Source organism: Bos javanicus, chromosome 2, assembly GCF_032452875.1.
Source record: "Bos javanicus breed banteng chromosome 2, ARS-OSU_banteng_1.0, whole genome shotgun sequence".
Classification (NCBI taxonomy): Eukaryota; Metazoa; Chordata; class Mammalia; order Artiodactyla; family Bovidae; genus Bos; species Bos javanicus.
In genome coordinates, this window is record NC_083869.1 from 89,391,306 (window position 1) to 89,414,153 (window position 22,848).

The 22,848-nt window shown below is 41.1% G+C and overlaps 1 protein-coding gene across 1 annotated transcript in view; it reads left to right on the plus strand.

Annotated features, from left to right (window-relative positions):
* LOC133226993 (aldehyde oxidase 4-like) overlaps window positions 1–22,848 on the plus strand; it is a 72,195-nt gene that overhangs the window by 21,496 nt on the left and 27,851 nt on the right. The window contains exons 9-20 of the mRNA XM_061381198.1: window positions 2,005–2,149; window positions 2,386–2,478; window positions 6,562–6,713; window positions 7,157–7,250; window positions 8,382–8,491; window positions 10,787–10,971; window positions 13,078–13,240; window positions 13,853–13,945; window positions 15,058–15,227; window positions 15,550–15,664; window positions 16,098–16,220; window positions 18,512–18,608. Of these exons, the coding sequence (XP_061237182.1) occupies window positions 2,005–2,149; window positions 2,386–2,478; window positions 6,562–6,713; window positions 7,157–7,250; window positions 8,382–8,491; window positions 10,787–10,971; window positions 13,078–13,240; window positions 13,853–13,945; window positions 15,058–15,227; window positions 15,550–15,664; window positions 16,098–16,220; window positions 18,512–18,608 (1,540 nt within the window). The remainder of the gene's footprint in view (window positions 1–2,004; window positions 2,150–2,385; window positions 2,479–6,561; window positions 6,714–7,156; window positions 7,251–8,381; window positions 8,492–10,786; window positions 10,972–13,077; window positions 13,241–13,852; window positions 13,946–15,057; window positions 15,228–15,549; window positions 15,665–16,097; window positions 16,221–18,511; window positions 18,609–22,848) is intronic.

Here is a 22,848-nt window from a genome sequence, read left to right on the forward strand (position 1 = left end):
TAAGCATTTTGCCTTATACTATGAGACTACTGAGTTTTAGATCCTAAAAGTTGGGAGTGTGTCCAACATGATAACCCATTTTTAGAAACATGTTCAGCTCTGCTGTGAATAGTATAAAACAGACAGCTTAGGAAAGCGGTGCTGCCGGGACCACAGGGGTGCTTGGGTCCACCCCTCCACTGAAGATCCTGAGCTCAGAGAGTGTAGGTGACTTAACCAAGATCACACAACTACACAGTGAGATGCGTCAAAGACATTTTGTAAAACTAGTAAAGTAAAAATCAGATGATACTTATTATAATGGAATTTCATTATTCCTACTCTTAACCTCTGTGTTCTCAACTCAGTGGGGAGAGAGAGAGAATAACACAAACAGTGTGATATGCCCATCATTCTATTCCATGGCTCTGTCCTGGAGAGAGCATGAGGTGAGGGCTATGATTCTACTGGATTCTCAGAAAGCTTCAGTCCCTATGTTACCAACCAGGGTTCTTGGCCTCCTTAATCAGTAGAAACCTATCAGAGGCCAGACAAGAAATTCAGGTAAACCTTTACTACGGCCCCTGCTGCAGCATGGGGGAGTCAAAACACACAACAGGTCCCCTCTCTGCTTGCTTGCTCCCTGAGGGGGCGGTGAGCTTGTTCCTTATATGGCATGAGGGTAGGGGTGTGTCCAGGGGTCAACCCGAAGGGATGGCTTAAGTGGTTTGCCCACCCCTTAGGCGATGTCATGTGCAGGGGGTGTGTGCAGTACCTGCTTTTTCTCTGGCTCTTCAAAAGCGGCAGCTGGGTTTTTGGGTCTCTTTGTATTATTTGTTCAGAATTTGCCTCAGTTGCCCATGCACGTAGTTATTTTTGACCCATGCAGTTTCCTTGTATTTTGTTACTCAAGGAGAGATCCAGGGGCAAGCATTACAGCACTCGAGCAAAAGGTCCCAGGTCCCCGCCTGTCTCACACACACACCCCTCAGAGCGTGAGAACCTGGACGCACCTCGTGTTTAATGATTATTTGTATGTGTAGATATGTAGATAAAGATAGATATTTTAAATATATTAGTATATTTGATCAGAGAAGGCAACGGCACCCCACTCCAGTACTCTTGCCTTGAAAATCCCATGGACGGAGGAGCCTGGTAGGCTGCAGTCCATGGGGTCGCTAAGAGTTGGACACAATTGAGCGACTTCACTTTCACTTTTCATTTTCATGCATTGGAGAAGGAAATGGCAACCCACTCCAGTGTTCTTGCCTGGGGAATCCCAGGGACGGGGGAGCCTGGTGGGCTGCCATCTATGGGGTTGCACAGAGTCAGACACGACTGAGCGACTTCACTTTTACTTTTCACTTTCATGCATTGGAGAAGGAAATGGCAACCCACTCCAGTGTTCTTGCCTGGAGAATCCCAAGGACGGCAGAGCCTGGTGAGCTGTCTATGGGGTCGCACAGAGTCGGACACAACTGAAATGACTTAGCAGTAGCAGCAGCAGTATATTTGATATATATTTTAATATTATATATATGTACAAAGTTGTAAAAGTATCCATTTATACTCTACCAGATGAATGATTTAAGGGATTTTTTTACCCAAGGATAATATTGCTAATAAGCAATTTCTGTCCTACCGAAGAATCTAATTTCCAAAGAATCTAATCTCCAAAGGAGGGGCCCCTCTGAGTCACCATTACGGCAGAATTAGAGCAAGAAGCCTAGCCCTTTAATTCCAGGCTAAGATACCTTCAAGCTGCCATGCTGCCTCCTCTCTGTGTAGTCACTTCACAAATGCAGAGTTTGCTCTACTCTATATGCAGCTGTTGATGTCCAGACACCTATTATGAGAGTTATTCAGTGGTGCTAAGACACATCTTCTCAATCTAGGTAGCTTCAAACAAGGCCACCTTCTCCTGATACCCAGAAGTTCGGTTGTCTCAAAAAGCTAAAATAAACAGCAGGCTACTTAGACACCCAGAGCATTACTTGGAAGTCTATTGGCTTTGCTTCCCTGTAGAGAATGGCAGAAGACCCGAACAAAAGGAGGCTGACGTTCCGAGGGAAGAGGACCACCTGGATCACTCCTGTAAACTTGAATGACCTTCTGGAGCTGAAAACCAGTTTCCCTGAAGCCCCCATCATCATGGGGAACACTGCAGTGGGTAGGTGGTCTAGGGGCATGTTTTTTTAGTCTAGATTGGGGGTAACTCAAACGTGTCTCTTTTAAAACTCTGCACAAATGCGATTTACTTTTATTAGTGAGTGCCTATGATCCTTTAGAATGTTGTGTTGTTTCCTTTTGTAAGTGAGTTGCTGTGTAATTTCCACTTTGAATTATCAGCAAGCCACACATCACTGTCTTTCTTTTCTAATTGTTTTACATATTTTTCTCCTTAAGGACCCAGCATTAAGTTCAGAGAAGAATTCCATCCGGTTTTTATATCTCCACTTGGGCTTCAAGAACTATATTTCGTGGATAGCACAGATGATGGTACGTACCTTTTTTTTTTTTTTTTCAAATAAGATGTAACCATTGGCTGCTGCTGCTGCTAAGTCGCTTCAGTCATGTCCAACTCTGTGCGACCCCATAGACAACAGCCCACTAGGCTCCCCATCCCTGGGATTCTCCAGGCAAAAACAATGGAGTGGGTTGCCATTTCCTTCTCCAATGCATGAAAGTGAAAAGTGAAAAGTGAAAGTGAAGTCGCTCAGTCGTGTCCAACTCTTCTCGACCCCATGGACCATAGCCTACCAGGCTCCTCTGTCCATGGGATTTTCCAGGCAAGAGTACTGGAGTGGGGTGCCATTGCTAATGGGCTGTTAATCAATTACAAAAACTGGACTAATTTGAGATCTTCATAGAATAGCTGACCTCATTTACTCTTTCAGAAATATTTATTGAGCACCTATGTGAGTCTTCTATGAGCTTTATCAAACTGCCTACCAAGCTGTGTCACCATGGACTACATTGTCATAGAAGCCATAATGGCAGGAGGATGGCACACAGCTCAGCCAAGTATAGAGAGAGTGACTGAATAAGAAGACTTAAGACATTATTGGAGAAGGAAATGGCAACCCACTGCAGTGTTCTTGCCTGGAGAATCCCAGGGACGGGGAGCCTGGTGCGCTGCCGTCTATGGGGTCACACAGAGTCGGACACTACTAAAGTGACTTAGCAGCAGCAGCAGCAAGACATTATTTGGCCAGTAGGAAAGGTTCTTGCCTACTCCCTGATTACTCCCTGATTCACAAATTTGCTTGAGGCATATCCTATATACATGCACACTCACCAAAAAGAGAAAAGATCTGGGCCATAAGATTTGAAAATTTAACTATAAACAACAACCTTATTTATTTTTACAGTCTTCACAATTTACTAAGGGTTCTCACATCTCTTATTTGTTTTGATTCTCATGACAACCCTGGGAGGTAGACAGAGCAGGTTGTCTTGAAATCCCCATTCTCCTAAAGAACATACAGGATCAAAAGGCTTAAGTAACTGCTGAACTTCACACGGCTAACACATGGTCAAGTCAGGACTAGATCCTAAGTCTTCTTACTCCAAGTCAAGTATTCCTTCTTCATCATGCACCAAATAAGGCTATCTGAGACACGTGTACCACTGTCTACTATCCAAACTCAGCATGTGAATGGATAAAAATCATCAGTTCAGTTCAGTTGCTCAGTCGTGTCCGACTCTTGGCGACCCCATGAACCGCAGCATGCCAGGCCTCCCTGTTCATCACCAGCTCCCAGAGTCTACCTAAACCCATGTCCATTGAGTCGGTGATGCCATCCAACCATCTCATCTTCTGTCATTCCTTCTCCTCCTGCCCTCAATCTTCCCCAGCATCAGGGTCTTATCAAATGAGTCAGCTCTTCACATCAGGTGGCCAAAGTATTGGAGTTTCAGCTTCAACATGTCCTTCCAATGAACATTCAAGACTGATCTCCTTTAGAACGCACTGGCCGGATCTCCTTGCAGTACAAGAGACTCTCAAGAGTCTTCTCCAACACCACAGTTCAAAAGCATCAATTCTTCAGCACTCAGCTTCCTTTATATCCAACTCTCACATCCATACATGACTACTGGAAAAATCTTAGCCTTTACTAGATGGACCTTTGTTGACAAAGAAATGTCTCTGCTTTTTAATATGCTGTCTAGGTAGGTCATATCTTTCCTTCCAAGGATTAAGCGTCTTTTAATTTCACAGCTGCAATCACCATCTGCAGTGATTTTGGAGTCCAGAAAAATAAAGTCAGCCACTGTTCCCACTGTCTCCCATCTATTTGCCATGAAGTGATGGGACCAGATGCCATGATCTTAGTTTTCTGAATGTTGAGCTTTAAGCCAACTTTTTCACTCTCCTCTTTCACGTTCATGAAGAGGCTCTTTAGTTCTTCTTTACTTTCTGCCATGAGGGTGGTATCATATGCATATCTGAGGTTATTGATATTTCTCCCAGCAGTCTTGATTCCAGCTTGTGCTTCTTCCAGCCCAGCGTTTCTCATGATGTACTCTGCATATAAGTTAAATAAGCAGGGTGACAATATACAGCCTTAACCTACTCCTTTTCCTATTTGGAACCAGTCTGTTGTTCCATGTCCAGCTCTAACTGTTGCTTCCTGACCTGCATATAGGTTTCTCAAAAGGCAGGTCAGGTGGTCTGGTATTCCCATCTCTTTCAGAATTTTCCACAGTTTATTGTGATCCACACAGTCAAAGGCTTTGGCATAGTCAATAAAGCAGAAATAGATGTTTTTCTGGAACTCTCTTGCTTTTTCCATGATCCAGTGGATGTTGGCAATTTGATCTCTGGTTCTTCTGCCTTTTCTAAAATGAGCTTGAACATCAGGAAGTTCACAGTTCACATATTGCTGAAGCCTAGCTTGGAGAATTTTGAGCATTACTTTACTAGCGTGTGAGATGAGTGCAATTGTGCAGTAGTTTGAGCATTCTTTGGCATCGCCTTTCTTTGGGATTGGAATGAAAACTGACCTTTTCTAGTCCTGTGGCCACTGCTGAGTTTTCCAAATTTGCTGACATATTGAATGCAGCACTTTCACAGCATCATCTTTCAGGATTTGAAATAGCTCAACTGGAATTCCATCACCTCCACTAGCTTTGTTCATAGTGATGCTTCCTAAGGCCCACTTGACTTCACATTCCAGGATGTCTGGCTCTAGGTGAGTGTGAGTGATCACACCATTGCAATTATCTGGGTCGTGAAGACCTTTTCTGTACAGTTCTTCTGTGTATTCTTGCCACCTCTTCTTAATATCTTCTGCTTCTGTTAGGTCCATACCATTTCTGTCCTTTATGGAGCCCATCTTTGCATGAAATATTCCCTTGGTATCTCTCATTTTCTTGAAGAGACCTATAGTCCTTCCCATTCTATTGTTTTCCTCTATTTCTTTGCATTAATCACTGAGAAGGCTTTCTTATCTCTCCTTGCTATTCTTTGGAACTCTGCATTCAAATGGGAGTATCTTTCCTTTTCTCCTTTGCTTTTCACTTCTCTTCTTTTCACAGCTATTTGTAAGGCCTCCTCAGACAGCCATTTGCTTTTTTGCATTTCTTTTTCTTGGGGATGGTCTTGATAAAAATCATACGTCTGAGTAAATCTCAGATACGTAAATAGAAATCAAATGGAGAATTATCTGCTTTCCCCTCTGATCTTCCCATCTTAGTCTGCTCATTCTTTTCTTATTTTTTTTCTTGTTGGAAAGTCCATATTAATGGAGCCACAGAAGGAGATGGAGCAAGGAAAGGTCAGGCTGTATGGAGAAGGGCTAGAAGGAAGGGATGTGGTTAGGGTGTGGTAGAGATGGAGGGACTGGATGTTAGAACCTGGAAAATTAAGTCAGTATTTCTCAACCTTTTCATCATTTCTCACTCTAAGGAGTGATGGACATTTTTTCTCTCATCATCCTCCATAAAATTCTAACATCACAGATAGACCATATATCTGTATGGGTATCAGGGCTTTATAAATAAAAACAATAAGATTGTTTTCACTGCCTTAGTGGCAGTATTGCCCCCATTGAGAATGCATGAAGTAGAAGACATCACTACTCAAAACACTCCCTGTAAGCTCACAGACAGATAGAACTAAGCCAAGTTTCCAGCAGGTGTCTCTTCTTGTTATGATGAAGGAACAACAAGAAGAGATGGTTTGGAAAAAGGGCAAATGAGCAATGCAGATTTGGAAGTCAACTTCCACTCAAGTGTAATGATCTTGTAAAAATCTTACAGGATCTTGGTTGAAATTTTCACATTTGATCCGTCTATTCAGGACAGCACTACACTGGGAATAAACAGAGTGATGAGTTTCAGATATCTATGGTTGAGGTGTCCTAAAATCTAAGGCAGATACAACTGTGTACATGAAAGAGAAAAGTCTTTGGTACTTAATATTTGAGAATAAAGCAAATTGCCAAAATATCTTTATCTTTGTTTCTGTCCTTCTAAGTTTATATGAAAAGAGAAGATATATTTGAAAGAGTGTTTCCAAGCAGCCCATGCATCTTGTTACCTTCTACTTTAAGTTTAAATTCCATACCTTACTTTCAGGGGTGACGATAGGCGCAGGATACAGCCTGGCCCAGTTGAATGATGCCTTACATTTTATTGTTTCTGAACAACCAAAGGAGAAGACCAAGACCTACCACGCTCTCCTGAAGCACCTGAGAACACTTGCTGGAGCCCAGATTAGGAACATGGCGGTATGTTCTCTAGTGTCATACGAGATAAGACTGTGTCAGAGCAGCTTTAGAGACGGTTTTGGGACAATGAGAATTGTATTGACAGCAGCACAGCGCATATCTGAATTTAGAGTTTCCTCAGGCTCCAAGTCTCCTCACTTCGCCATGTTATTGGACACGTGCTAGGGTCAGTTCTGAAAGAGGTTTTTTTCCTCATGGCACATGGAAAGGCAATATTTTCTCAAGCTATAAGTTCGAATTGGCGTCAGAGGAGTGGGACTCTTGCACACTGTGTTGTCTGACTGTATTTAGCTGCACGCCCCCCCCCCCAAGTTTGCCAGATCTTTCTCTGAAACAAAGAAGAGAATTTTTAAAGCTTACACAAGATCACTGTATACATAATTCCTTATTTTTCAAATGACTGAGTGTAGCTTTAAAAATGCCATCTTTTCTTTTTAATCTAGACTTTAGGCGGGCATGTGGTGAGCAGGCCTAACTATTCTGACCTGAATCCCATCTTAGCAGCAGGAAATGCTACCATCAATCTGATATCTAAAGGTAAGAGACCAAGCTTTAAGCATTTGATTTTATAATTATCACATCAGTTACGTAGCTCCTTTGCAAACTATGAACAAGGAACCCAAATATATCTCACTTAGACTCACCAAATATATCTGGTTGTATCTACATTACCTCAAACATAAGGATGAAACTGAGATCAATCACCTTGTTTTCCATATGTTCTATATCTTGTAGATCACATAAGTTACTGCTCCTGACAGTTTTTCTGAACTAGTTGGCTGTATTTATGCGTAGTCCAAATTGTACTATCAAGGCAGATAAAGGAAAATTTAATGAGGTGTATGTATGTGATTTTAAAGTTTTATGGCATATTTTATTTCACAGTTTCATAAAGGTGAAATTTTTCCTTATAGTACTTTTCATTTTAAACAAAATCAAATTTGTGGGGCATATTACTCATTTCTTCTCTCTTTAGTCAAAGATAGCTTAAACTTTGCCAAGGGAAAATGATTTAAACTTAAAGAAATAAAAATAAAGACAAATGTGTGTTATTCACAGGTCTATTGATATAAGATACCTTCTCTTTGATTAAAATCAGATTTTTAAAACTATGGTGGAGCAAAAGAGAGAGTATAGTAAACTGTTTAAGGGGGGAAAGTATATATCAGGCATCCCACCCCTGCCATTCATCCCATCTCTATCTCTTTGGACAGGTCATCTATCCTTTCTTGACTCAGGGCCTCAGTTTTCCCATCTATGAAATACACTGGAACCAGTGTACCCATCACCCATTTGTGAACCTCCTTTATACTAGGCCTTACTCTTTGCAACCACGACTGAGCGACTTCACTTTCACTTTGTACTAGGTAGTTTCCAAATAGCTTTAAAGTTCTTCAAAGCCCAAATGTTGTGAGTGGTGTATAATGGGCAATAAGAACAAGAAAGGACATGTTAGTGTACTGGGTCCAACCCTGCCATCATGCATGAGAAACCAGAAGCCCAAGGTTCCAGGACCTGCCTCAGCCAACCCAGCCCGGAGCTAGACGAAGAACCCACATCTCTGGCTCCCAACTGCACTCTCTTTCCACCAGTGCATCATATCTGTCCCTTTGGGCATATTCTCCAATTTGATAACTTCATCCTAATCAAGGTCATTTTCTCTAATAGAAGGAAAACGGCAGATTCCTTTAAATGGCCGTTTCCTTGAGAAGTCACCTGAAGCCAACCTCAAGTCAGAAGAGACTGTGTTATCTGTGTATATTCCGCACTCTACTCAGGTAAGGGCTCCCTGACCCGCCGCCCACCCCAGGGAAGCCCAGCTTCACCCTGAGCAGCAAGCCACATATGGGCTTCCGAGGGAGAGGTGTCCTCTCCTTTCCAACCAGCTGCTGCAGGGCGCCTTTGGGGCTGCTCACAGGAGGGGTGCATTCCCAGGTGACCATCGGATTTGCTTTCTTATCAGAGCCACGGTATGAACTCAGGGGCCCTGGGTGCTTTGCCTTCTGTTAGTCCTTTCCTCCATAAAAGCTAAAGTAAAAAATATATATGACTGTGTCAGTATAAAGATATATATGATCCAGGCTACCTTCAGTGTTATATATTCATTATCATTATATTCATTTTTCCTTTTGATTTTAAAAGAAATGAAAACATTTCCATGAGCCTTATCTCTCTGCCTGCAGGGAACATTAGCCCTGTAAAAAAGAGAGCCCTTTGTGTGAAGAGCTGAACTGGGAGTTTCAGACAAAGATGAAACTTAGCCAAGATTGAGTAATAGTCTGTTGACTACAGCAAGTTTCTGGTAAACTGAAAGTTCATTACCATAAATTTACTACCAAGTCAACCAGATATTTATTAACCAGATATTTTAAGTACAATTTTCTATTTATTAACTATCTACTACTTTACATGCCTGGCACAGTGCTAAACTCCGAAGACTACAAGACACAGCGTTCAGTCTTTAAAGGTCTCTACACCTATGGGGAAGGGCTTGAAATAGGAAAAAACTAATCTCAGACAGGAAATGAGCGGACAAAGAATTGAGGTAGTTTCGGTGATGGGGAGAACCCTGCCCTGGTGTTGTTAACCATGAAGGAAGGCAGTTGAGATCAGCATAGGTCAGTGTAGAGAAGGGGGTGGTCTTTCCAGGATTTTTATTTAATTTAAAATCTTTTTTTTAGTTTTGTACTGGGGTATAACTAATTAACAATGTTGTGATAGTTTCAGGTGAATAGTAAAGGGACTTAGCCATACGCAAACATATATCCATTCTCCCACAGACTCCCCTCCCATCCAGGCTGCCACATAATCATTCAACTTTTTTTTATTCTATGAAACAAATAGTCAAAGAGTTAATAGTCTCACGGGGATGGGGGCTGGGGGGCATGGCAGGCTGAAGGCCAGATGGCTGGGCAGGTTGTGTGGAGCAACCTGAGAGATGAGTCTGGAAAGGAGGTTGGGGCTCCATCACCAAGCATATCTATTGCTCTATTAAGGAGTCTGTATGGGTCCTAGCAAACAGTCACCTCTGAAGGCTTTAAAGAAGATCCAATCTTAATGAAAGGCACTTTTGAGAAACATTGATCACTAGAAAGATAGAGGATAAGTTGATTGGAGGATAGCCTAAAAGTCGAAAGGCCAGTTAGGAGGCTAATGCAATAGTTCAGGCAAGGGAAGGTGATGAGGAATGAGAGGCAAGTCCCCACCAGTCAGTGCAGTACAGCAGGAAAAACCAGTGTCTCTCAAACACTTCTTTATCACCTTACTTTCTAGATCAAAAATGTGTGCTTCTTGTCAGGGTCCATGATGGTAGGGTCTAATCTCTCCCCTGCCCCCTACCAAGATGCTGGCCACGCAAAGAGGCTTTCACGCTTTGTGGCTCCAATGTTTCAAACTAGTAATGAAACTCAACCTAGAATGACAGATTTAAACTTGGCAAGCACTTTGGAGACCGTTTGTCCTGTGGGTTCCAAGGTTTTTTCCTACAGTAGAATTCTTTATTCAGATAAGATTTACATAGAACACCAAACTAAAACTGCTACAAGTGGAAGTGAGGAAGTTCACCCTGAGAGGCACCCCACCTCCTCATCCTCCACTCAGCCCTCTCAGCAGTCACCAAGTTGCCATCTGATCAAATTAAACCTTGTCGTTTTAAAGAGAAGTAAAACTGGAACAGTTTAAGTCCCCTGCCCAAGGCCACACGTGGATTCACAGAGGAGGGTAGATGAGCACAGACCCCAGAGCCGGCACTGCCGCTTCCTGTGTGACCTTGTGCAGGCGACCCAGCCTCGCAGTTTCCTCATCGGGAAAGTGGACGTGAGCAGAGTTGTTGTGAGGATTAGATATTAACACATAATATAATACAGAATAATTAATACTTAATGTAATACATAACAATAAATACAAAGCACACGGGCAGTATATACTCCACAGTCAGTTCCATACTCCATAACCACGCCTGTGTGAGAACTTATATCATTCACAAGATCTTTTTCAGGATCAATACCAAATGTCATTGTTGCTGTACATCAGACAGTGAAGCTAAGCACTACACGTTGTTTTTCTGTCTCTAGTGGCACTTTGTGTCAGGACTCCGGATAGCCCAGCGTCAGGAGAACGCCTTTGCCATTGTCAATGCTGGGATGAGCGTGAAGTTTGAGGATGGCACAGACACCATCAAGGAACTTCAGATGTTCTACGGAAGTGTTGGCCCCACTGTTGTGTCTGCAAGCAAAACCTGCCAGCAGCTCATTGGGAGGTATGTCATAACACATCTGAAGCATGCAACCCAGGCCTTGCCATTTTAATATTTCAATGAAAATAGCACTTGGAAAATTTTTTCTGATCATAATATACATATATATATATACACATGCATATAATGTGTTGAAAATTTAATCACTGCAGAAAAGTACAAAGAAAATAAAAATCACCCAAAAACCAACCACCTTCAAGATACAATGATTCTTTTGTTGTAGTTTCTATAATAATAATTCACAAATTAATCTAAGATAATCTAAGTAGATAGTATCTCCAAAATTCCACTACAAATTAACCTGAAAAATAAGTAAATGTTTCTAATACTGTGTCCTAAGACAACTGAAAATGTCCTTAAAGAGCTTAAAGAAGATGAAATAGTCCAAAAGATGAATTGGCCTTCCTCCTGTCATTTGCATTATTTCTAGCATTTGGACAGCAAATTTTTGAAGTTCTTCTAACCAGTAATTTTATAGTAATTTTCACCCACCCATCAGGTTTTTTGTCAACAATTAGAACTTAAAGCAAGTTTTTTCTGATACTGAAATAACTAAAATAAGTGTTCGCAAAGCACTTATATAATAACTTTCAGCCATGAAAAATGTTGCAAGTATCATCAATAATTCAGTCATTTACTAGTCTTTAGTCAGGAAGATTCCCTAGAAGAGGAAATGGCAACCCACTCCAGTATTCTTGCCTGGAAAATTCCATGGACAGAGGAGCTTGTGGGCTACAGTCCATGGCGTCACAGAGTCAAACACGACTAAGCAACTGAGCATGCATGCGCTTGGGCAGGTGTGGTGTCATTGTTGGAGACACAGCCACGAACAAAACAAAGTCCCAGATCCTGGGAAGCTTGATTTGAGTACTTTTTTCATCCAAGCTATTTGAGGTAAATCAACATTCCCAGGCCATGACATTAAAAATAATAAAAACAATCTGATTAAAAAATAGGCAGAGGATTTGAATGGACATTTTTCCAAAGAAGACATACAGATGGCCAACAAGTGTATGAAAAGATACTCAACATCACTAATCACAATGCAAGTCAAAACCACCATGAACTATCATCTCACATGTTAGAATGAGTATTATATAAAAGACAAGAAATAACATGAATGGAGAATAGGAAACCCTTATGCACTGTTGGTGGGAATACAAATTGGTGCAGCCACTGTAGAAAACAGTATAGAGGTTCCTCAAAAAATTAAAAATAGGACTACCATATGATCCTACAAAGAAGATGGAAACATCTACTCAAAATACATAAGCAATTCCATGCGGCTTGCAGCATTATTTACAATAGCCGGGATAATGGCAGCAAACTAAGTGGTCATTGATGATCAATGTATAAAGGATATATATATATATATATAATGGAATATTATTCCATGATAATAAAAGAAGGAAACCTTGCCATCTGTGGCAACATAGATGGACTTTGAAGGCATTATGCTAAGTATGATGCAGAGAAAAACAAATACTGTACGATCTTATATGTGGAATCTAAAACAAAGCAAAAACTGAGCTTGTAGATACAGAGAACAGTTCGGTGGCTGCATAGATGTGGTGGGGTGGAGGATGGAGTACAAAATGGATGGATGGGGTTAAAAAAGTACACATTTCTAGTTACAAAATAAATGTCATTGGGATGTAATGTACAGCATGGTGACTATACATAATAATACTATATTGTATATTTGAAAATGGCTAAAAACAAAACTAGATCTTAAACGTTCTTGTCCTAAGAAAAAAAATTTGTAACAACATATGGTGATGAATACTAACTAGACTTATTGTGGTGATAATTTCACAATATATACAAATATCAAATCATTACATTGTACCCCTGAAACTCACATAATGTCATGTCAATTACACCTCAATTAAAAATTAAAATTTTTTCAATAATATTTTTGAAAGGAGGACTTTGTAAGAAAATTTGGGAGCCACTGCCCCAGATTCTAAAGAAAGCTAGTGAGGGATTTGAGAGTCTTTTGTGTAGACTTCAAAGACGGATACATACTGCTCTCCATCTTTTCGTACTCTGCTGGATTAGTGTTTGTCTCTGCCTCTTCTGTGAAATGTTCACACTCTTTCCTGCTAGGAAATGGAACGACCAGATGCTGAGTGATGCTTGCCGATTGGTTCTGGATGAGATTTACATCCCTCCAGACGCTGAAGGTGGCATGGTAGAGTATAGGCGAACCCTCATCATCAGCTTACTCTTCAAATTCTACCTCAAAGTGAGGCGAGGGCTGAACAAAATGGTAAGGACTACTTCTCTGGGTCTCTGGGCCCCCTGGCCTCCTGGACATGAGCCTGCACATGAAGGGCCTCCATGGCCTGGTTTTAATAATACACAGAGCGTGTCGAGGGTGGGGCCTTCCAGTGGCGCTTCCCCGCCTCCAACAGCTTCCTCCTCACCCTTTTTGTTTCTCTCCTTCCCTCACCCTCCTTCACTCCTGAGCTGAGAAGGGGATGGATGACCTTGTTATTCCATTTGCTTTATAATTTGTATGACAGAGGCTAATATGCAGTGTCAAGTTGATTTATAGTAGTGAAGAGCCTTCAGTGAGCAAACTATAATATTTTCCTTAAAGTAAGACCTATTTTAATATTTTAAAAATATGAATAAGACAAAAAGGAAGAGAAAATCATCTATAATCCCATAGCCTGTACATAACCATTATTAGTATTTTATTATGTACTTCTTCAAACAACAGTGCTAGCCCAGGGAATTCAAAGCTCAGGGCTCTCTCCCAGCAGAACTGGTATCTCATGCCTGGAAGAATAAATAGAATAGCCTATTTCTGACATGTGTTTTTCCAAGTTAGTCACTCAGATTATAAAATTAAATGTGAAAAAAATCTTCTTTTCAGGACCCCCACAAGTTTCCTGATATCCCAGAAAAGTTCGTGAGTGCTCTAGAAGATTTCCCTATAGAAACACCCCAAGGCATTCAGATGTTCCAGGTTGGTGGCTGGGGTGTTTTGCTTTTTAATCTGTCTGTGCATGTAAGTGTATGCCATTATGCATATATCTTCCTTCTTTTCAAGAACTTATTTTTTATTTTTATTACTTGTACAGACAAAGTCTGCTAAAGCCAGTTGATGGGTAACATTGTCACCCACACATGGCTTTCTTGGTTTAGCTTCTATGCTTTTACTAAAGGCTACACAAAGAATTAGATTTTGTATCTCCTTTCCCTTCTATTTTCAGTTTTGCTGCTTAAAATTTCCTCCTTTTCTTGGCCAGTGTCTGTCCTTTCTTTAAACTCTGACTTAGCATTTACTGCTTCTATAGAGACTTCCCAGCTTTCTTATAATTGAAAATTTCTCAGTCCTGTCTGACTCTTTGTGACTCCATGGACTATACAGTCCATGGAATTCTCCAGGCCAGAATACTGGAGTGGGTAGCCTTTCCCTTCTCCAGAGGATCTTCCCAACCCAGGGATCGAACCCAGGTCTCCTGCATTGCAGGTGGATTCTTTATCAGCTGAGCCACACGGGAAGCCCAAGAATACTGGAGTGGGTAGCCTATCCCTTTTCCAGAGGATCTTCCCATCCCAGGAATCAAACCAGGGTCTCCTGCACTGCAGGCAAATTCTTTACCAACTGAGTTATGAGGGAAGCCCCTGCTTTCTTATAATCATCCTAAATCTCCCAGAAATTTGTGTATATTTCTTGCACCAAATTAGTTGATGTCAACTGTTCTTTATTGCTATACAAAGTTGATCACATTATGTTAATGTGTTACTGTGTATTCTGATACTTCAACAAGGTCGTAGAGTCTTTGAGGGCAAATAAAAAAAGTCTTCCTTTTTTGGGGTGAGGGGGTGGTTGTAATCAGAATTTATCCTTTATCGTATGGATCTTTATTAATGTTGACTCACAGATATGGATACCCAATTGCTTATAGTTTTTTTTAACTTTGGGGTAAGCCAAGCTATATCTATATATATATAGATAGATAGATATAGATATATATATCTATATATATATATATACCAAGCTATATATATATTCCCAGGTTTCAGTGCTTGAGGATGCCTGGTAATAAAATAACTTGCTTTGTTCGTGAACAGTGCGTGGATCCCCACCAACCCCCACAAGATCCAGTTGGCCACCCAGTCATGCACCAGTCAGCCATTAAACACACCACAGGGGAAGCTGTGTTTGTTGATGACATGCCCCCCATCTCCCAAGAACTCTTCCTGGCTGTAGTCACCAGCACCAGAGCTCATGCAAAGATAATGTAAGAAAACAAAACATCCCTATAAGTTACTGGAATGCATTCACAATTTCATATTAGAATTGAAAATTTATTATATATTTGGGTCAAATAAGAATAATTTCCTCTTTTGGATGGGAATCAGTCATTTTTTAAATATAGTTAAGAAAAAAAAAATCTATGACCAAAAGTAAGAACACCTACTAACTGCTGGCACTTTCCACATGGAATACTGCCCATGACTTGTTATGTGGTCACCAATTTTTCCTGGTGTTTAGGAATCACTTGTATTACCCTGAGCTTACCTCTGTAACTTCAGTGTGTGCTTTCAAAATTTCCTTCCTAGATTAATTGATACTTCAGCAGCCCTGGCCCTTCCTGGTGTTGTTGATGTGATAACAGCAGAGGATGTTCCAGGAGATAATAGCTATCAGGGAGAGATTTTCTACGCACAAAATGAGGTGTGTGATTTGTGCGCCGCTTATCATTCAAATGCTTTGCTGGAAATGCCAAAATGATTATTGGTCATGGGCCCATGTTCACATCACAAAGACCTTCAGGGAACCAGTGACTCCCCCTCAAATTCTCTCTTGAATGGTGGACCCTTTTGAGATTCTGTTAAAAGCCATAAGCCTTCTCAGGGAAGGCTTCTAAAAAACCATCAAGTGGTAGAAGCAATACAGAGCATAGGACATTAAAGGAACCAACATTATTTCAGGACAACCGGATTACTGGCTGTGATATGGGAGTGGGAAGGAATGTGGCTGAAGACAGTCACAGGCCAGGTCCTTAAATTCTTCCTCCAACCTATGTATCCCCTGAACCCCATTCAAGTTACTGTTTTAGATTTATTCTCATAGGTTGAAAATAATACAACATGTGGCTTTTTGCCAGGTAATTTGCGTGGGTCAGATCGTCTGCACTGTGGCTGCTGATACCTATGCTCATGCAAAAGAAGCTGCTAAAAAAGTGAGGATTGTTTATGAAGACCTAGAGCCCAGGATTATAACAATAGAGGTACGCAGGCCATTCCATGTCTCTAGAATGACTAGGGTGGTATAATTTTGACAGAATTCAACCCATGGGGTCACAAAACAATTTAGGGCTCACCTATACTGGGTTTAGAGCTGTCCATAGTGTTAGAGAGAAGGCTCCAGCAATCTGCACCTCGAAACATAATACAGAGTATTTTCCTGCCTGGAGCTCTCTCCCTTCTTGTGTCCATTTCTCCTCCCTTGATCTCTTGCTAAGGCATGGCCACAGAATACAGATAAGGGATACCAGGGGGATGTTCTACAACCTTACATACAAAACTAGTCATTGGGAAATCCAGAGCATGTGAAACTCAGAACAGTTGTAACATTTACTATATTACAGCTTGGGTCCTCTGTCTCCCTGCCTACTTCCTGCTTAAACACAAGCCCTGGAGATAGTACTCTGACTGACAGTCTGACTCTATTGTCTGCTGCTGCTAAGTCACTTCAGTCGTGTCCGACTCTGTGCAACCCCAGAGACGGCAGCCCACCAGGCTCCCCCGTCCCTGGGATTCTCCAGGCAAGAACACTGGAGTGGGTTGCCATTTCCTTCTCCAATGCATGAAAATGAAAAGTGAAAGGGAAGTCGCTCAGTCGTGTTCGACTCTTAGCGACCCCATGGACTGCAGCCCACCAGGCTCCCCTGTCCATGGGATTTTCCAGGCAAGAGTACTGGAGTGGGGTGCCATTGCCTTCTCCAGACTCTATTGTCTAGTGGGACCTTAATAGCAATGAAAGCATTGACAAGTTGTTTCAACTCCTGATACCTCAGTTTCCTCTACTGTAAGATGGGAACCATGAAAGTACCTACACCAAAAGGTCACTGTGAGGTTTAAATGTAAGAATTCAAATGCCTGGAACAGCACTTGGGACATGGGACCCATTCAATAAATGTTAGCTGTCATTTTGTTTCAGCTGTTTTTGTTAACAAGGACAAGAACATATTCTCAGTGCTTTATAACCCCAGTGCCTAGTGAAGCACTAAACCCATAGTAGGTGCTCAATAAACATGTGTGATGGAAGGATAGATGAGTCCATAAGCAATGTGAATCCCAGCCAATGGGAGGCAGTCTCCATCATTTTCTGTGATTGTCCTCTGTTCTTCCCAATGGTTACCGAGGTCAAGTATTTCCCAATTATCCTCTGAATGCCTCTTAATTCTGTCCCTTTCTTTCTATTCTCATTTTGTCTCCCATCTCATGGTTTGGCCAGATCCTCATCACCTGTTGTCAGATTAATTATCATAACTGCTTTAAAAGGAGTTTTGTACTCTGTTTCAACCTATCTGTCCATCACATTAACTTTCTAAGCCTCAAAGTTCATCAGATCACTTCTTCCACACAGCAACATCCCCTTAGATGAAGTTCTTAGTATGGAACTCAGGATCTTGTGGTGGGGGTGGGGGGCTCTTCTGGTCTTCATTGCTGTGCACAAGCTTTCTCTAGTTGTGGCGAACAGGGGCTACTCTTGTTGCAGAGCATGCGCTCTAGGGCATGCAGGCTTCAGTAGCTGCAGTGCATGGGCTCAGTCATGGCGGCATGTGGGCTCAGTAGCTGTGGTGCATGGGCTCAGTCGCCCTGTGGCTTGTGGAATCTGCCCAGATCAGGGATTGAATCCATGTCCCCTGCATTGGCAGGCAGTCTCCCAACCAGGACCGCCAGGTAAGTCCTCAGGATCTTTCTTAATCCAACCTCAAGGCACCTTTCTAGTCCAATCTACTGTTTCTTGATAGAAAACCCCCACCCTTCCAGTTGGCTTGTTCTCATTTTGGCCCCTCAGCTTGGTTTCAACCTCAAACTATTGCTTTATGAGGCGCTTTTGACTGTAAATGATTCTCCCTCTCTTCTCTAGCTGTCCTAATCTCATTCAATTCAGCACCTAACTTTCATCACCTACACAACGTCACCCTTGAGCGTTCCTGGCCCCACCAACCTCCTCCTCTTGTCCTCTCTTTATTCTGTTATTTGCCCCCCTCACCACAAAGTTGGCACCTTAACACCAAACTGCCTCAGGCCCTCACTGTAGGACCGCATTGTATATATCTATCCTTGTCTCCCTCTCGGGTCTTCCTCAGAGCCCTGAACGAAACTAAGGCAATACCAATGCCTGTAATCCATTTCAACACAACATCTGCTGTCTCTCCTTACTGCTTGGATTGTCTTTGTGTGTGAAGATCTGATTGAGCAGGAGCTTGGGGTTTTGATGGTGGGTGAATGGCTTATTAGAATGCTTTTAAAAAAACAACACCTTTTTCTTGTTTGTTTTGGTCTGCAGCAAGCCCTAGAGCACAATTCATTTCTTTCTGCTGAGAAAAAAATTGAGCAAGGAGATGTAGAGCAAGCCTTTAAATATGTTGACCAAATCATTGAAGGTAAGTGACCTTGAGCCAAAAAGGTAAAGCCTTTGCAGTTGAAGACTTAATTGAGTCATCTGGCTTGAGAAATACTAGAGCTCTCAGGCAGAGTTTCTCAACCCTAGTGTGATTTTTGAATCACAATTTTAAATGCACAAATAATAAACTTACTAAGCTCAATGAAATTTTACATATGTATAAGTCTATGGATGGGATGGTTAGATAACATCATCAACTCAGTGGACATGAATCTGAGCAAACTCCGGGAGATAGTGAAGGACAGGGAAGCCTGGCGTGCTACAGTCCATGGGGTCGCAAAGAACTGGACACAACTTAGCGACCAAATAAGAACAACAATAGGCCTATGTAAATACTACCCACACCAAGATATAGAATATTTCCAGCACCCTGAAAGCTTCCTTGTGCCCCTTCTCAGTTAGTAAACCTCCCAAAGACTTTTGTTTTAATTTTACTTATTTGGCCGTGCTGAGTCTTTGTTGCTGTGCAAGGGCTTTCTCTAGTTGGAGTGTGCAGGCTTCTTTTATTGAAGAGCATGGGTTCTAGGGCTCTCAGCCCTCAGTAGTCGTGGCATATGGGCTTAGTTGCCCCTCAGCACATGGAATCTTCCCAAACCAGGGATCAAACCAGTGCTGCCTGAATTGGCAGGTAGATTCTTAACCACTGGACCACCAAGAAAGTCCCCAAAGATTTTATTCTAACCTTTACCACTGTAGATTAGTTTTACCTCTTTTGACCTTCATATAAATGGAACCTTATAGTATAACTTTTGTGCCTACTTTTTTTATTCAATATTGTGTATGGAGGGCTCATCCATGTTGTTGCATAGATCCATAATTCTTTTTCATTATTCAGGAGTATTTCATGGTATAAATATTTATATATCCATTATATCTGTAATTATACCCATAACTTATTTATCTATTCTACCATTGATATGCATTTGAGTTTTTTCAACTTGGGGCTTTTATGAATAGTTCCTGTAAACACTGTTATTATACATGTCTGTGGTGAGCATAAGCACTCATTTTCAATAAAATATACTCAGCAGTAAAAATGCCAAATAATAGTGTTTTAAAATCTTTTACTTTTAGTTAGTGCCAAACATTAAAAAATGTTTTTCCTATTTTATTCCTAATAACAATTGTAAAAGTTCCATTGTTTGTTTATTATCATCAGTCTTTTTAGTTTAGTTCTTGTACACCCTTCTTAATATTTCTTTCTAGTACTTGATACTTTATAATGTTATTGTAATGCTATTGTAAGTTATATTTTTATTTAATTTTCTACTTATTTATGTCTAGTATATAAAGACAGTTGGTTTTTGTATATTGATCTTATAGCCAGGAGTTTCACTAAATTCCCTCACTATTTTAATAGTCTTACAGAGTCTCTTGAATTTTCTGTGTATAAAGTTGTTTCTTAACAGTTTTATTTATCTTTCCTAATCTTGATACTATATTGTTTGCTTGCTTGCTTGTTTTGAATTGCTGCACTGGGTAAGACTTAGTACAGTTTTTTAAAATACAAATATCCAGATCCCACCTCAGACTTGTGAAATCAGAACCTTGGAGTATAAGGTCAGAGAGCATCAGTATTTTATAAAAGATCTCCATGTGGGTGAGTCTAATTTGTAGCCAGAGTTGAAAGCTGCAGTTGTCTTTACTAAGAGAATTGCTACAAGTCTTAAGTAAGAGAAAATAGTGATTTTTACAGTAATTTTTACCTACTTCTAAATAAGTGGAATGGCAAGTGCTATATTTTTTACTGAAATGCCTTCAGAATACTTGTTTCCCAGCATCATTCTGTTTAAGCAGAAAGTGTAGACTAATTCCCAATCATAAAAACAATTTACTACCTCAGAAGAATAGTTAAATACAAGCAGGAAAGCTAAGAAAGATGCTCAGAGATTTGACAGCATCTACTCTTGTGTCAAACACTCATTACTCCATAATATATTTTATAGAAGAAACTAAATGAGATTTTACAAAGACTATAAATTTAAGCTAATGGTTATTTAGTTATGATAATAATATCAGTTACCATTTATCAGGTACTCATTGTGCCAGGCACCATGCCAAGCATTTTACATGTTTTATGTTATTTAATCCTGACAACAACCCTAAGAAATGAGTAATATTATTATTAAGTCTAGTTTAAGTTCCTAAGTATTACTGCTTACTATTTAATATGTAAGTAGAACACTGCTAAGAAAGAACATATCAGTAGTTGCATTTTACAGATGATGAAACTGAGGCTTTGAAAAGTTAAGTAACTGGTTGAGATCTCATAACCAGTTAGCAGTAGAACCAGGACTGGAGCCCAGAATTGGCTGAGCCCTAGGCCCTTGTTGTTAACCATAGTAGTATATTTTCTTTGAATTTCTGTTCTCACTGAGGATAACAGAATGACAAGATGCTAGGTAGCTATTTGTCATTCAGGATTCTGGCCATAGTGGGAGTTCAAGTGGGAAGTTTGAAAGACAAAGGGAATTTAAAATTTGGGCAGAAATGATGAAAAATTGAAGACTCTTGAGAGTCCCTTGGACTCCAAGGAGATCAAACCAGTCAATCCTAAAGGAAGTCAACCCTGAATATTCATTGGAAGGACTGATGCTGAAGGTGAAGCTCCCATTCTTTGGCCACCTGATGATAAGAGCCGACTCATTGGAAAAGACCCTGATGCTGGGAAAGATTGAGGGCAAGAGGAGAAGGGGATGACAGAGGATGAGATGGTTGGATGACTTCACTGACTCAATGGACATGAATTTGAGCAAACTCCAGGAGATAGTGAAGGAAGGGAAGCCTGGCCTGCTGCCGGGGACCAGTCCCGGCTGATCCAGGGTATTCGAAGGAGAGATGGCGTAGGCGAAGATCAGAAAACAATTGCTTAATTAAACGTTAATTAAGGATATAAAGAGTAATAGAATGAGGATAGCTCAGTGAGGAAATTCAGTGGAGAAAAGAGGCTGAAATAAGGATAGCTCAGTGAGGAAGTTCAGTGGAGAAAAGAGGCTGAATAATTCAGCCAGAAGGTAAGAGAAAGAATGACATGGTGAGACCAAGTTTCGGTGAACAAGGCCCGCACTTTATTTTCCAAAGTAGTTTTTATACCTTAAGTTATGCATAGAGGATAATGGGGGAAGGGGTAGAGTCTTGCAGCAAGCCAGGCTTTCTTCCTGCAAACTTATCATATGCAAAAGCTTAGGTGATTTGCATCATCTTCTGGCCCGGAGGCCTGTTAACATTTTAAGACCCTTTCTTCAGAAAACTTATTTTTCTCTAAAGGTGATTGGTCAGGAGCCACCCTCCAAAAGCATTAGATAAAGTTGCATTCCTACAGAGCAAAGGTGTGGTGGGCTATAACAAGAAAAAGAATTAACTCAAGGGTCCCAGGTTACAAACATTAAAGCTACTACTTACACCAATTATATTAATCAATACACTGCCAGGGACACAGCAGGTAAGGGATATGGAAACTTAGCAGCAAACATTGGCCCAACAAGTGAAAATCCCTTCACCAATACAATTTCTAATCAATCTTTTAACTACTCAAAAGAATCTGTGTTTAGACAGTTTAGAACATCTCCTGCCTCTCACAGTTGGGAGGCTCTGAACAATCACCTGTGGCCGGAAAAACCTATTCAGGGAGGCTAGAGGATTTCCAAAGGAGTTTGTAGGTTGAAACACTGTCACACCCAGGAATTATTAACTGGAGCTGTAAGCTAACTCTTTTTCAGAGAGGTAGTGGGGGACAGCCCCCCGTAAAGTCAGAGGTGTAGGTGAAGGCACAAAGCAGAAAGTAGGCAGACTCTGGTTTTGGGTGTAAATGCTCGAGAATTTCCAGGGGGACTCCTGAAGCTCGATCCCGCCTTTGCGTGTGCCGAGCCTCCTTCCTCATGACCTTTGTCATGGGCGGAGTTCCTCACGCTGGCTCCCGGCAGTGATAGAATTCCAGTTGAGCTATTCTAGATCCTGAAAGATGATGCTGTGGAAAGTGCTGCACTCAATATGCAGTATGCACTCAATATGCAATATGCCGGCTCCCGGCAGCCTGCTCCAGTCCATGGGGTCACAAAAAGTCGGATACGACTAAGCAACTGAAAAACAACACAACTAGGAGTTATTGAGAATATAATGTAATAGTTTAGAGCATGGATCCTGGGGTCAGGCTGCCTGGGTTTGGATCCCAGCTCTGCTCTTTACTGGCTGTGTGACCTTGGGAAGCTTACTAAACCTTT